Source organism: Ursus maritimus, unplaced genomic scaffold (genome assembly GCF_017311325.1).
Source record: "Ursus maritimus isolate PB19 unplaced genomic scaffold, ASM1731132v1 scaffold_20, whole genome shotgun sequence".
Classification (NCBI taxonomy): domain Eukaryota; kingdom Metazoa; phylum Chordata; class Mammalia; order Carnivora; family Ursidae; genus Ursus; species Ursus maritimus.
The window spans coordinates 10,124,536-10,138,596 of NW_024424453.1; the positions used below are offsets into that span (position 1 = coordinate 10,124,536).

The 14,061-nt window shown below is 38.0% G+C and overlaps 1 protein-coding gene across 1 annotated transcript in view; it reads right to left on the minus strand.

Annotated features, from left to right (window-relative positions):
• MME (membrane metalloendopeptidase) overlaps positions 1 to 14,061 on the minus strand; it is a gene marked incomplete at its 5' end in the record, with an annotated part of 95,967 nt that overhangs the window by 7,455 nt on the left and 74,451 nt on the right. Inside the window, 6 exon segments of the mRNA XM_008706906.2 lie at positions 1,423 to 1,499; positions 1,811 to 1,906; positions 4,732 to 4,797; positions 5,846 to 5,979; positions 7,307 to 7,426; positions 13,183 to 13,241. Coding sequence (XP_008705128.1) covers positions 1,423 to 1,499; positions 1,811 to 1,906; positions 4,732 to 4,797; positions 5,846 to 5,979; positions 7,307 to 7,426; positions 13,183 to 13,241 — 552 coding nt within the window.

Sequence of the window (14,061 nt, forward strand, 5' to 3'; positions counted from 1 at the left end):
AGTCTGTGTCATTAAAAAAAAAAAAGGCCGGGTTTTGTTCAGGATACCGTGTTAATAAGGCAATACGGTAGAAGATGTATTTTAAACAGAGAAATTTTAATCCAGTGGTTAAGATAAAACTGTTAATACTCAAATTTTAGCTATCAAAAACTTGCAATTTGCAAGCCCCATTCTCTGAGGATATGCCAGGTGTACCAGGTATTACAATAATATTACTTAAATTCATTAGGTTTAAGCCCATATGTGGTAGTTCACGGGGATATGGAGGGAAGAGCTTTGACCAATTAGAATGTTATCATGGTTTATGTGCACTTATCGTAATTGCCCTCTGCTGTCTTCAGAATTAGATTCCTGTATTTTTACTTCCGAAGACTTCAGTAAGGAAAAAAACAACTTCTAAAAATGAAAACAAAAAATTACTTGGATAAACTACAATGGGAACTGATCGAGTGACTTTTGCAGCTTATTATCTAATTTGACTATTCTAGCGAGACTCATTTGACCTGGGATTGCACACTGAATGGGCATATAATAAACAGTTGTTGAGTGAATGAATTTTACAAGAACAGATACGGCAAATACTAAATGATGCTGATTACCATGCTGATACTAGAAGCTGAGTAAACTCTCTAATTCGTAAATGTGCTATTTTATTGTTTCATAATTGAATGTGGTTTTTCCCCAGGAGTGAATGATCCAGGCACTATGTTTCCATCTATTTTAGGAAGGGCTTTTAAAACGCAGCTCACTAATTCTCTTTTGTTCCCAAACTGTTTTCCAAGCACTCTACGAAATTTTAAGTTGTTTTTCAGAGTGTAACATTGAAACGCTGATTAGAATGATTCTCTTTCAATACAACGCTCTCTCAGATTTTCTGATCTCAGAAGGACTTGAGATTTCCTCTAACTCAACCTTCCACTCTACAGAGCATTTTTCTCCAGCATCCTTGATGGGCTGTCCTCTGACCTCTGCTTCGAGGTACTCTCTCCCGGAGCTCTGGAGATAACTATTTTATGTTGGACGGCCTCTAATTAAACCACGTTTCTGTTTTGTTGAATGGCAATCGTTCCTTGGAATGGCTACTCACTAGTGCCAAGCCTAAACTTTTCTTAGCCTCTTAAAAATGTCTTTGTGCTAGCTTTAAATAGGGCCACTATTCTCAGGCCACCTCTTTGCTGGAATCCATCAAGCACTAAGCATAAGTCATGTACATTCCGAGGGCAAGGGCAGTCAAGGCTATGCTCGTGTAAACATGACATTTATCCTGCTGTGTTCTGTTGATCCTATCTGTGACCCTCAAAAGAAAAAAAACAACCACCGGATTTCCAAATTTATAGTCAGAGTTAGAAAAAGCCAATTTCCAAATGTGGAAGTAATGGAGTCAATATTGGAGCGCCTTGGCTGATGTTCAAACCCACGCACCTGAAATTCCCTGGACTGTGAACGTCTGTTTTAATGGAGTTGACAGCATACTCCGGCCTGTAGGTGCCACACCACACCTAGGGTAGGAACAGAAAAAGGGAAGCAGTGGGCTTAGGTTCAATCAAAGATTATTTGTACGCGAAAATTAAATGGGAACTCTGCATTTCTCAACCATTTACTCTTCAAATAGTGTTCAGTGATTGGCAGCCAGGAGCATAATTACCATTAACATGAGCTGATAGTCTGTTATAAATAGTGAAAGTCAGCCAAGTCAAATGCTCTGCCACAACCGATTAAAACAAGAAAACGCAGCATGCAATATCTAACCAACTATGAAATTACAACTCAACATGATTCTCGTATCTATCCATCAAGAAAGATACAATACCTGGGCAAAGTTCAAGAAGAATAGTTGTTTGTGATTCAGGTCAAGTCCAGGAAGTAATTTTTCTTCACCGTTCTTTTTAACATAATTTTGATAGGCCTAGGCAGTTGATGAAATAGAAACATGATGTTTATAATTACTACATTTCTGTATAAACCTGTGCAAAAGACCATGTAACCCAGTAATTAACCTCTTATACCAGGATCACCATAATCATCTATTTACGTATGGCAACCTACAACTATTTCATGGATTAGAAAGAAAACCAGATTTATTTACAAATGCTCTGAAAATGTCAATGATCAATAAATGTCAGTTGAATGAATGGATGACTTATATAAATGATAAAAAAAAAACTTATCTAAATGTTGTTCTATAGATAGATGGATAAGTCTTGCCAGTTGGAAGAACGGATTGCCAGGGGAGTCAGTCTGTAATTGCCATATTTAGCTCAGTTACTATGCTTAGCAAAAAAGATTTACACCAGACTTTGAATGATTCACACCAAATATCAAGGGATTCCTTAAGATCTCTTAAAAATTAGTATCCTATGATTCTAAGAATAAAGATGAGCAATTGTTGTGGCACCCCAGAAGACAGGGCAAAATAGACTGAATCTCAGTTACATTAGGAAGAAGGAATTTAGGTTACTTGAATGTCAGAAAATATCCTTAATTCTTAAGGCTCTAGGAATACTATTGAAAAATGTAGTTTTCCTCTGCTAAACATATTTAAGGAATTTACAACAAACTTCCTGAGATGTGTTACTTCCAACTTAATACAAAGGAAAGTGATCAATTCGATAAGCAGAAGATATACTCCATTTCCTCCTCCTTGCCATTAACATAGATTTATTGAGTCTCTACTATGTAAAGATGCTAGGAACATGGGGAAGACTTGAGCATACTCCCTCCTAGGGAGCTCACAATCTAGCAAGGGGACAGGGTAGTAGACGCTATGATTTCATGTATAAAAAAATATTTACACACTTGTAATTTGCTTCATTATAGTAAGTCTATACCTGGTTTAGGTAAAGATCTTCCTGGAAGTGCCATCAACCCAGATTTTGGTTGCCTTTTTACAGCAATGATTTTTAATCTGCCTGCATATTAGAATAACTGTGGGAGTATTAAGAGTGCCAATGCCTTCCACTTCCAGGCAAGATGGAGTGAGAGGGGCTGGATTTACCTTCTTGCTGAAACCACCAAATGATGGACGAAATATATGAAACAATGGTGTGCATGACACTGGACATCAGGCAAAAAAGAGAGTGAGCTCTCTGACATGGTAACCAAATAGGGTAAGCCCTGTAATTGCCCCAGCTTATTGCCTTAAGCATTTCCAGGCTACAACATAAAGAAGAGAAACTCCATTGGAGCCCAAGGGACTGCCTGAGTTGAGGAGAAGGAGCTGAGAGTTCAAGGACACCAAAGACAGGGTCCTAAAGAGGAGAAAGCTATACGGGAGAGGACCTCTAGCGATCAGACGGGCCTCTCAAGATTCACACAGTAGGGTCTTGCCTCAGCAGTGGAGAATAACTTTCCCTAGGCTGAGCACGACCCTAGTGCCACCTAACAAGTTCTAAAAGCAAGGTTCAGAAGGATCAAACCATTTCTGAGGAAGTTAATTGTGCCCAAGTATAAAGCTCAAGAAATTTGTAGGAAAACAAAAATCTCTAGCACCCATAGAGGTAAAATGTACATTGCCTGGCATCTGGTCAAAAGAGTACCAAGCATTCAAGGAAGCAGCACTCTACCAGCCCCCAGGATTCTGCTGGGACTCATTCTTTTGGAAACTTTGCAGGAAGCTTAATCTCCCAAATGTCCTACTTTGATCATCTACAGTCACTGCCATGTCAGAGGTGCTCCCAGTCATCTCTCCCCCAGCGCTCTGAAGCCTCCCCTTTCCTGCCCAACCACTGAGGCCCTCCTCCCCCTGCTAACCCGTACATTTCTATGCTAGACAAGTAATCCTACATCTTCATCCATTGCATAGAATATTCCATCCATCTTCGTCTGGAGAAGCCTGGTGTGTCCTGGGGCACTCGGTCCCCTGCACCTTCTCAAGCAGACGCTGCTCACTACCCCACATGTGAGTTACCTCAGGGTTGGAAGAAACACTCAAGCTACCCTCACTCCTTGTTGCTTCCAAGACAGTACTCCTCTACTCTTTGGTGAAAATCCCTACCTTTTCCTGGGCACATGGCATCCACTAGACCATCCTTTCATTCTGCTCTAATCATCAAATAACGACTTACTTTATGGAGGGTTCACACTGTGTCTCCAGCACTGAGAATAGTGCCAAACACACAGTGAAGTCCTCGACAAGTGTTTGCTGAATGCAAGAAGGAATGGAAATCTAAGTGAGATTCTAAGGGATGTTCCATCAACATACTGCTCTGGGTGTAACGGTTTGGATGACTACAAGGCCATGTGTTGGAGCTGTATCACGTCAGTCCCTCACTGGGTCACTGTAACTGGACTGGGGTTTATGCTGATTATAGCTCCCAATATTGCCTCACCTGCTGTGAAACTGAGGGTCCCCTTCAGTACATTGATCAATGACCGAAATAATCCTTTTGATGAGGCACCTCTTCTAAAAAAATTATATTTCAGAGCATATTTCTTAGAAAAATGTTGTTTCCGCTGTGGAACTTGCATATCTCCTCATTTCTGCTGATGTAACATTCCAGGGTTCCCGGTCTCAGCTTCTCAGAAATCTAGACTATTCGGGTCACTCGTAACCACACTGCCCTTTCTGGTTAGCATACTTACAATCTCCTTTTCCCCCGTGTCTTTTCTACTTTCTATTCATTGTTTACTGCCTACATTATATGTGCCTTTTGCAAAAGGCCTTAAATGAATGATTGAATATGATAAATATACACTCCGACCACTAAAATGGGAAAAAATATTATTACTCACTCTGTATGCTTGGCCAATACCTCCATTATCAGCAATATTTTCTCCCAGTGTATTAATCCCATTGAGCTGTTAAAAAAAAAAAAAAAAGATGCTTAAAGATGTTTAGCTGTATTTGGATTGTTAAGAAGGCATCAATAATGCACTTAAGATTGGATATATCTATTCTTCAAAAAGTTAAAAACAGAAATATCGGGGCGCCTGGGTGGCACAGCGGTTAAGCGTCTGCCTTCGGCTCAGGGCGTGATCCCGGCGTTATGGGATCGAGCCCCACATCAGGCTCTTCCGCTATGAGCCTGCTTCTTCCTCTCCCACTCCCCCTGCTTGTGTTCCCTCTCTCGCTGGCTGTCTCTGTCTCTGTCGAATAAATAAATAAATAAAATCTTAAAAAAAAAAAAAAAAAAAAATACCATATGATCCAATAATGTCACTGCTGGGTATTTACCCAGGGGAAATGAAAACATTAACTTGAGAAGATATATTTATTTACTGCAGCATTACATTAGCCAAGACATGGAAGCAACCTAAGTGTCTATGGATAGGCGACTGGACGAGGAAGAAGTGAAACATGCACACGCATGCTGGACTGTTACACAGCCATAAAAAGGATGAGATCATGCCATTTGAGACAACATGGATGGACCTAGAGGGTATTATGCTAAGTGAAGTAAGTCAGACTGAGAAAGACAAATACCATACAGCTCCACTCATAAATGGAATCTAAAAAAAAAAAAAAAAAAGAATAAACAAACGAAAAGCAGAATCAGAACTATAAATATAGAAAACTGATGGTTGCTGGAGGGGAAGGGGCTAGGGGGATGGGCTAAATGGGTGAAGAGGAGGAGGAGATACTGGCCTCCAGGTATGGAAAGTGTAGGTCACAGGAATAAAAAAGCAGAGCATAAGGAATACAGCCAATGATACAGTAATGGCGATGCAGTGGGACAGATGGGAGCTATACTTGTGAACATATCACAATGTGTTAACTTGTCAAATTAGTAAGTTGGACACCTGAAACTAATGTAACATTATGTGTCATCTATACTCAAAATAAAGCAACAACAACAACAGCAAAGATTGAATACATCTAAAACTTTTCAAGAGAACGCTAACATACATGCTGTCCACCTGCTAGATCCCAGGAGAAGTTTCCATACTGGTACACCATGCATTGGGACTGGTCTTTAAAATTATTTGCCGACTGTTGAGTCCACCAGTCAACAAGGTCTCCATCCTTGTTAAAATTTCTGCCTGTAATATAATGATTTAAGTAAAAGGGGAACTCATTACATCAAGAATTATGATTAAGATATCTTTAATTCAAAAGGCAAGGACTGAAATACCACTGTGTGAGACAAGTGGACAGGTAATGAGAGGAACTGCTCCCCTTTCTCATCCTACGTGGATGAAACGTGGACTGTGAGGGCCTGCTTTGCTGATGGGCCTTCGTATTGATCCAGGCTTTGTATCCACATGGTTCTTGATATCTCAGCCAAGGCCACCAGCTAAGCCGCTACTGAAACCGTGACTTGTTTCTCTTGGATGGTTTTCATATGGACCAAGTCTGTTTAATTTGATATTTTGAGATTGAAAAACACTATTTTTATTCTACATTCATTTCATATCTCAAACCCCTCACAAGACACTGTGGACTCCGAGTTTCCCTCTACTTCAAGCACAAAGAAAGAGTCACCCTTCCTCCTGGAGCTCTCCTGCTAACCCTAAGTACCTCCATCTTCCCTTTTTTTGAACTACAGTGGCATTATTCGCCATGTTTTAACACTTCATTTTATCCTCCTTTTAAATAGTTGCATAGTGAATGAGAAGAGGGCTACAAAGAAAAACTACTTGAATTCACATCCTGATTCCACTAATTCCTAGCTTTGTAACTTTGAGCAAGCCTTTCGTGTGCCTCTGCTTTTTTCCATTAAAAAAAAAAAATGGAAGTGGTATTAGTACTCAACCTGTGAAAATTATTACATACTTGAATTGAGTAATTTGTCATAGCTTCAACTATCACTTCTCTATGTATCTCATGTCTCATGTCTTTACTTCTATGCCTCTCGAATTTCATCGAAACCCTAAATCTATTTTTTCTGTTTGAGGCAGCGTATAAACATTTAAGTGCCCATTATTTGCAAAGTCCTGAACTAGGTAAAGGCTGGAAAAAAAAAAAAAGTTCTTGTCCTTTAGGAGTTGAAAAGTCTTACAGGCACATTACTTTTTGATTTTATATCTGATTTTAAGACATGAACCCTGTCCTCTAGAAGTCCAGATAGATAATATGTAAACAATCATGAAATAAGACCAAACATTATCATTGGTGTTGACAAACACCGCAGTGTTTTCTCAATGTGAATATTTGTGTTATTCTGTCAGAGTGCAAAGCACACATAGCTTATCTCACTACTAGACATTTCTGATCTTCCTAAACAACAATTTAAAAGGAACACTAAAAGTATGATCATTAACCAACGATACCCTGATGATTAAATGTGTTCTTGCATTGATCAAGTATAATAACTCTATTCAGGTTTTTTAGGATGTGTCTCAAAGGAAAGTGTCCATTGCACTTTACCATTGTCATCGAAGCCGTGGGTGATTTCATGTCCTATGACCATGCCGATACCCCCGTAGTTCAACGAGTTAGACTGCTGGGCACTGAAGAAGGGGGGCTGCAGAATGCCAGCTGGGAAGACTACAAGGAAAGAAGATGGTTAAAGATGATTTGTGTCATTCTTCTGTGATGGCAGGCCTGGGCTGGGCTCTCTGCCTGCTAAGCTACTTTCCAGTATGTCAGTTTCACTTAATTGTATACAAAAATCTTCTGTGATGAAACAAAGGTAGGTCTTTTATGATCGATGACAAAGAGTTCATCCCAAAGCGGCACCATGATCTATGATTTATAATCACCATTCACTTTACAAACTCTGCTAAGATTGCTTTTGGCTATAAGGAGTTTAGAGCAAGGGGAAATTATCATCTTCATTCAGAAGGACTTTTCCCCCCTACTGCAAATATTTGGGAAAAACACTTACTTAATAACACAAATACTAAAAAATAACACAAGTATTACTTTTAGTCTCGTCTCTAACATTTTGTCCTTCTACAATAGTGTGTTAAATAAACAGATCCTCAATCGGAGACATTCCCCAACAACATTGCCCTATGTTATTTTCAACAAGGCATCTGTGGCTATTTATGCCCTTATTTTTGGCTGTTGTCTTTCTTTTTCTTGTCATCCTCACCTGCTCCAGCACCTCAAATATCAGTCCTTCGAGAGCAGAGTTTTGTGTGTCTATCGGTACATTTGTTTATTTATTTGTTGAGTCCATTTGTTTTTTTTAATTCATTACCTCCAGCACCTAAAATTAGAATGGCCCCTGGAACATAATAGGTGCTTAGGAAATATGTTGAATAGGTGAATAATCAATGACAAATGAGAGAGCAAATGAACTTACCATGGTGTCCCAGAGACTTCACGACATAAATAAATCACATATTTTTTATGTGTACCCTGACATCTGAGTTAACTTGTCTAGCTTTCTGCATGTAGACGTCTTACAATCTTTAAATTTCATGTGTCAAATATCAAATTCATCATTTTCTCTTCTAAGCCGTCACTCTTTTGACTTTATTTCTGCTAGTGGCATTTAAAGGGTCTCAATCACCCAACATGAACATTTTCTATTTATCTTGGATAACTATTTTTTTATTTTTTAAATATTTATTAATTTATTTGTTCATTTGTTTTTTACAAAGTCTTACACAGTCTACTTAGGAGAAAAACAGGTCATGTACCTTCCTTCCAGGAGCGTTTCTTCTGTTTATCTCCTCCTATCAGTCTTAATTGCCACCATCCTACTTCATATTATCATTCCTGAAGAATTACTTAATTTCCTACATGATTTTTCCACTTCCTGTCTCACCCAACTACAACCTATCCTAAATCTAATCCATTCTGCAGCCAGATTAAAGTGTAACTCTGGTCATTATCCTCCCCCACTAAAAAGCCTTCCAAAGGATGGCTTTCATGCTTTCTAACTAAATACAGCCTCTTCTTCCTGGCCTTGGACTCCGTGGTCCTCTCCTATTTCATCTCCCTCATACCCTCTCCCCCCCTCATAATGCCCATAACTTAGCAATTTCATCTTTCATGTTTTCAAATTCTAGTATCTTCTGAATTATGTTCTGTAGTTAAAAAAAAAAAAAAAGAATCTTTAGCATAGACACCTATTGCATGTAAAGCCCTACGCAATCACTATGTGGGATTCCAAAAACAGAAGGGAAGAGCCCTGACCTTAAGAAATCTAAGATCTAGTTCACATAGTAGCTAATGTTGTTTCTTTGTCTTTCGGGTGGGGAGAAGATGGCAGAGCCTTGCATGGATTTCAAAGATAAATAGTAGATGTTTACAGAAGAGACTTAAAAAATATGCTGGACAATTTAAGTGTTCTCCAGAACTTAAAAAAAAAATCTGGAAAGATGCCATAACATCCAAAATGACAAAATAATTAGAAAATAAATACTGCTGTCCTTGGAGAATTTCGATGAAAGTTATACCTCACATGTAGCTGCCTGAGTTATCAACAGTGCCGAGAAATTATTTTTAGCTTAAAGTATTAAAATGATGTGCAGTACTTTATTAACTTAAAGTGAATGCTATCTCCCACACTATGTCCTTTGATTAAAATCCGCCCTTCATATAAAATGTTCTTATGAAACGTGCTATCAAGACTAAACATTAACTGTAAAGATCCTGCTGCTTTAATTAGATCCTGATATGTCACTCTTCAGGCAAGTGATAAGATTTTTATGGCTCATATTAAATACTAGTGTTCAAGTTCAGCTTTGCAAATTCTGATTTCTCCTTTTACACTGTCAGTTACATCTCAGCGAGGAGGATTTTCCCCATTCGCCTACTGCTGTTACTAGCAGACTTCACAACTGTTGACAACACCCAACTGCTTACTTGTACATTTTTTATGTTCATGATTGTCAACAAGTTAGTTAATTAAATATGTCACTGGTCCATGAAACAAAAAATTATGTTTCTCCCTACCTCCCATGCCCTCGGTTCCCTGGTTCAGTTTTTTAAGGCTGCAAGCAATTCAATTTCAGAATCTTTGATATAAAGTTTGATGACATCAGGTAAAATCAATTTGGGGTGGAAAAAGTGAAATATTATTTTTTATGTTAAATGGAATATCAATATGTTTGGAAACATTTGCTCTTGATTTTCAAGTCTGAAAATAAGATTCCTAAGAAGAAGTAAGGTAACTTTAGAAAATTATTTCAAGGTAGTCATACCTTGACATACCATACCTCCAGGTGGTATACACTAAATAATCCACGCAAGGTTTCTGGGGCTCTACGGAGCCAATGTGTGGGGAGTAAGAGACAGTGAATTAAACACTTTCAGTGTGCCTTCCTGTCTGGGAAGTTGATTTTTTTTTTTTTAATTGACGTGAAGTGGCAGGGGTGCATAAAACTTAGAATACAGTCCACCTGTGTGAGTTATAACAAAAAAGTGGTGGAAATTGAATTAAAAAGAAGAAATTATTAATATGAATAACTCCCTATATGAGTCCAATCCCATAAGAAATTGTATGTGATCTAATTTAAGGTACTTCTGTGAGGATGGGAGGGTCATTTACAAGACATATGCTATTCTTTTTCTTTTTTAAATTTTATTCATTTAATTTGAGAGAGAGAGAGAGAGTGTGTGTGTTAGCACAAACTGGGGGAGAGGTGGAGAAAGAAGCAGAGTCCCCACCGAGCAGGGAGCCTGATGCAAGACTCCATCCCCAGACTCCAGGATCATGACCCAAGCCAAAGGCAGACGTTTAACCGACTGAGCCACCCAGCTGCCCCAAGCCATATGCTATTCTATGCCAATTCTAATTCTGTAATGCATGATATCAAAATTAAAAGCTGTATATCTATGAATGTAAACAGACAGAGAAACACACACACACACGGCCACAAACTCACTTCCATCAAGGAGAACGATGGAGGTCTGGATCTTCAATTATTTTTAGTTAAGACAATCCCCACTTTGAAGATTTAAATGAATTGTCAAAGAGAAAACGTACATATGTCAAAGATTTCTCCTCTCGCATGACACTTTCCCTTCTTCTGAACTGCTGTTATTAGCAGACGAGCATATGAAAAGACATTAACAATTTTTCAGATTTCAAATTTCTATCTGATAAATTTATCTTGAGAGTCTTTAAAGGTCTTTCTTATTAAGAATGCTTATTGTAGCCAATTCTTGATTATTCAGAGGATAACTATTTTGTGAAATGTTAGGCCACTTTTACCTTCTTTTTTCTTTTGCTGGGTGCTTCTTTGGTTTGAGGGTATTAAGTTCAAGTTGAGATCATTCCCCGGTCTTCTCTGATCAGGGAATCTCTGAGGTGAACCAAATTTGAGCTCGCTCCAGGGATATGGGGTAATTCGGAGCCAAACAAGGTACTGTCTTGACTTAAACTGTGTGAATCTGCCCTAGAGAGGGGCTGAAGGGATGAATATGCCAGGGTGGTCCTACAGACGGTCCTTCTTGTTGGAATGAATCAGCATCAGGTCTGATAGGATCCAGGGTCCTTCCTGAACTGGATTAAAATAAAGCTATATCCCTTAATACAGAACAAAGCCCAGGTTGTCTCACTTTGCCTTGGAATTTCATTAGAAGGTCATTATCCTGTTTAAGTTCAAGTCCAGAATGAACTAGATCTTACACCAATAAAACGACTTGAATATCAAAAAGAAGTCTTCACGTTGGGGCGCCTGGGTGGCTCAGTCGGTTAAGCATCAGACTCTTTGATTTTGGCTCGGGTCATGATCTCGGAGTTGTGAGATAGAGCCCCGCCATGGTGGGTGTGCAGCCTGCTTAAGATTCTCTCTGTCTGCAAATGCCCCCCCATACATGTATGTGAACATGCATGCATGCTCTCTCTCTCTCAAAAAACAAAACAAAACAGAAAAACAAAGTGAAGGCTCTCCAAAGAGAAAGGTGCTTCTAAGAAAGCGTGTGAACAGTTTCTAGGAATACATTGCAAAGAACAGACTGCATGGGTTCTGAGTTGATCATTAAACAAATTCTGGTCTGAGTTTAGGTAATCATTGCACTAGCTGGGAGATGTCTTAGCCTAGACTTTGAGCTAATTGATTTTAACAGGTGCACATGCCTTACTTATTATTTATATGTTAGTTAAAGAAACTTTTCTGATTATTTTATATAATTCATTTTCATGTCATGTACCAAAATAAATTCCAGATGGATTAAAGATTTACTCCAAAAATAAAGACCAAAGAAATACTAGAAGAAAATGTAGATAGTTTCTTACTTTAACTCTTCCTAGGTTTAAAAGCAATGGGGAAAGCTATAATCAAACTTTAAAATAAAATAAGAGTCATAATTTCTTTAAAGTATGTTTTTTAGTGAATGGTAAAAATCTTGCAGGATTTTTCATCATTTCTAATCTAATTAGTAACAGAATTCAAGAAAAATGAGGTAAAGGACAGCCTCTGAAATATTTATTTTAGAATAGCGCTGAAATTATTTTCCCTTTTGATTCTTGACCACACTTAGAAATGAAGGGCTGGACTACGTGCACCTGGAGAAGTTGACTGTACTGTTTGCTTGGTATACCTTCAGTAGTACTGAATCTGTTGGGTGCCTTTCTACATATTTAAAATCCTTAGGGGGAAAAATGGGTTTATTTATGTAATACTTAAGAAAGAATTTAAAGATCTCAAGGTCTTCCCAGGAAGAGAATCAATATATGTTGTTATATTAAGCCATTTAGTTATTCATTATATCATTCACTCATGTATTAATTTCTACACAGATTCCTGTAATATTACTATTACTGAACATACTTTTTTTCTTTTTTGATTAAAAGTAGTTAAGTAAATGCAATTTCACATGGTTCAACCTAATATAACCGACTTTTCAACTTTCTGAGACCTTTGGAGTTGTCTAGAAAAATAGGCGGTACAAATCAGGACCATCCCCACCAGGGCCAGGGTACAGAATTGCCAGGAGAACTGGATCTCTGCAAAGCTGGTTCTTGGAACCTTAAACCCCTTCAACATTCTGATGCTTAGAGAGTCTTAAAGTCAATATAACTTTATGGAGCTAAAAGAGATGTTTAAAAAGTATTTAGAAATAAAATAAAAGCACTTAGACATAAGATAAACCACTTAGCCACAAATGAGAACATTGCAAAAGAAAGAAAACCACTTAATGTAATTTGTACTAACTTAAAATTTGCTATTACAGTGAAAAGAGGTACAGGGATGCATTTACTTTCAAGGAGTATATTCAATAAATCAATAACTCAGCCTCAGCTGTGCTTTTATGAGGAGTACTATAAATTGGGCATGCAATGCACTACAAGTTGGTAGCAACAGAGAAATATTAAACAATTATTTAGGAATAGGCCTTACCTATCTGATTTCTGCCTGAAGAATAAAATGCATTGACTACAGCTGCTCCGCTTATCCACCTAGGAAAAACATAAGAACTTGTTACAATTATACTATTATTATCTGATTCAATCTGCTCACCACAATAAAAGCATTGTTACTATTCCAAGATGAATCTCAACTTTCTGTTTGAAATAGGATCCACAAATTAATATTAGCTCACTAGGTGAGACTTCTCATTTGAAAGTATTTCTACTTCCGGAAAAATCAGAATGTATCAGGTGTGTAAACCGTTAGCTCACTTGTATGAATTTTTGTGGAGGCATCTCATAGTATAAAACCCGTTCGGATGTATCTTTTTGGAAATTGCAAATGGACTGACATCTTGAAATATGTTTACCTTCATATTCCTAATACAAGGTAACTATACCAACAATTCTGGAGCAGTTGACAGAATATTGAAGTATCAATTGTGAAAACTTCAGATTCAAGCATAAATTTTTTTAATTTCCTGGCTTATTTTGACACTGAGATTCCCCCTTGTCAGGTAGTTTCAGGTAATCTGCCTCTGATTACTGCCATCTTAAATTATTATCTTTTTAATGCAGCATTCCAGCTACATTCCATCATACATTTGTATGATGACTGCAAAATGAAATCCAGGTGCTTCTTAAATAGATTTGTCTGTTTGTCTGTGTAGGTGCCAATGTTCCCATGTCTTTCTGCTCAGATGTTATGATGACTGCATAACAATAATCATTGTTGGAATATCACTCAGCCTTAAAAAGGAGTGAGATCGTGCCATTTGTGGCAACATGGGTGAATCTAGAGAGCATTATGCTAAGTGAAAGATGTCAGGCAGAGAAAGGTAAATAGCACATGATTTCACTTATATGTGGA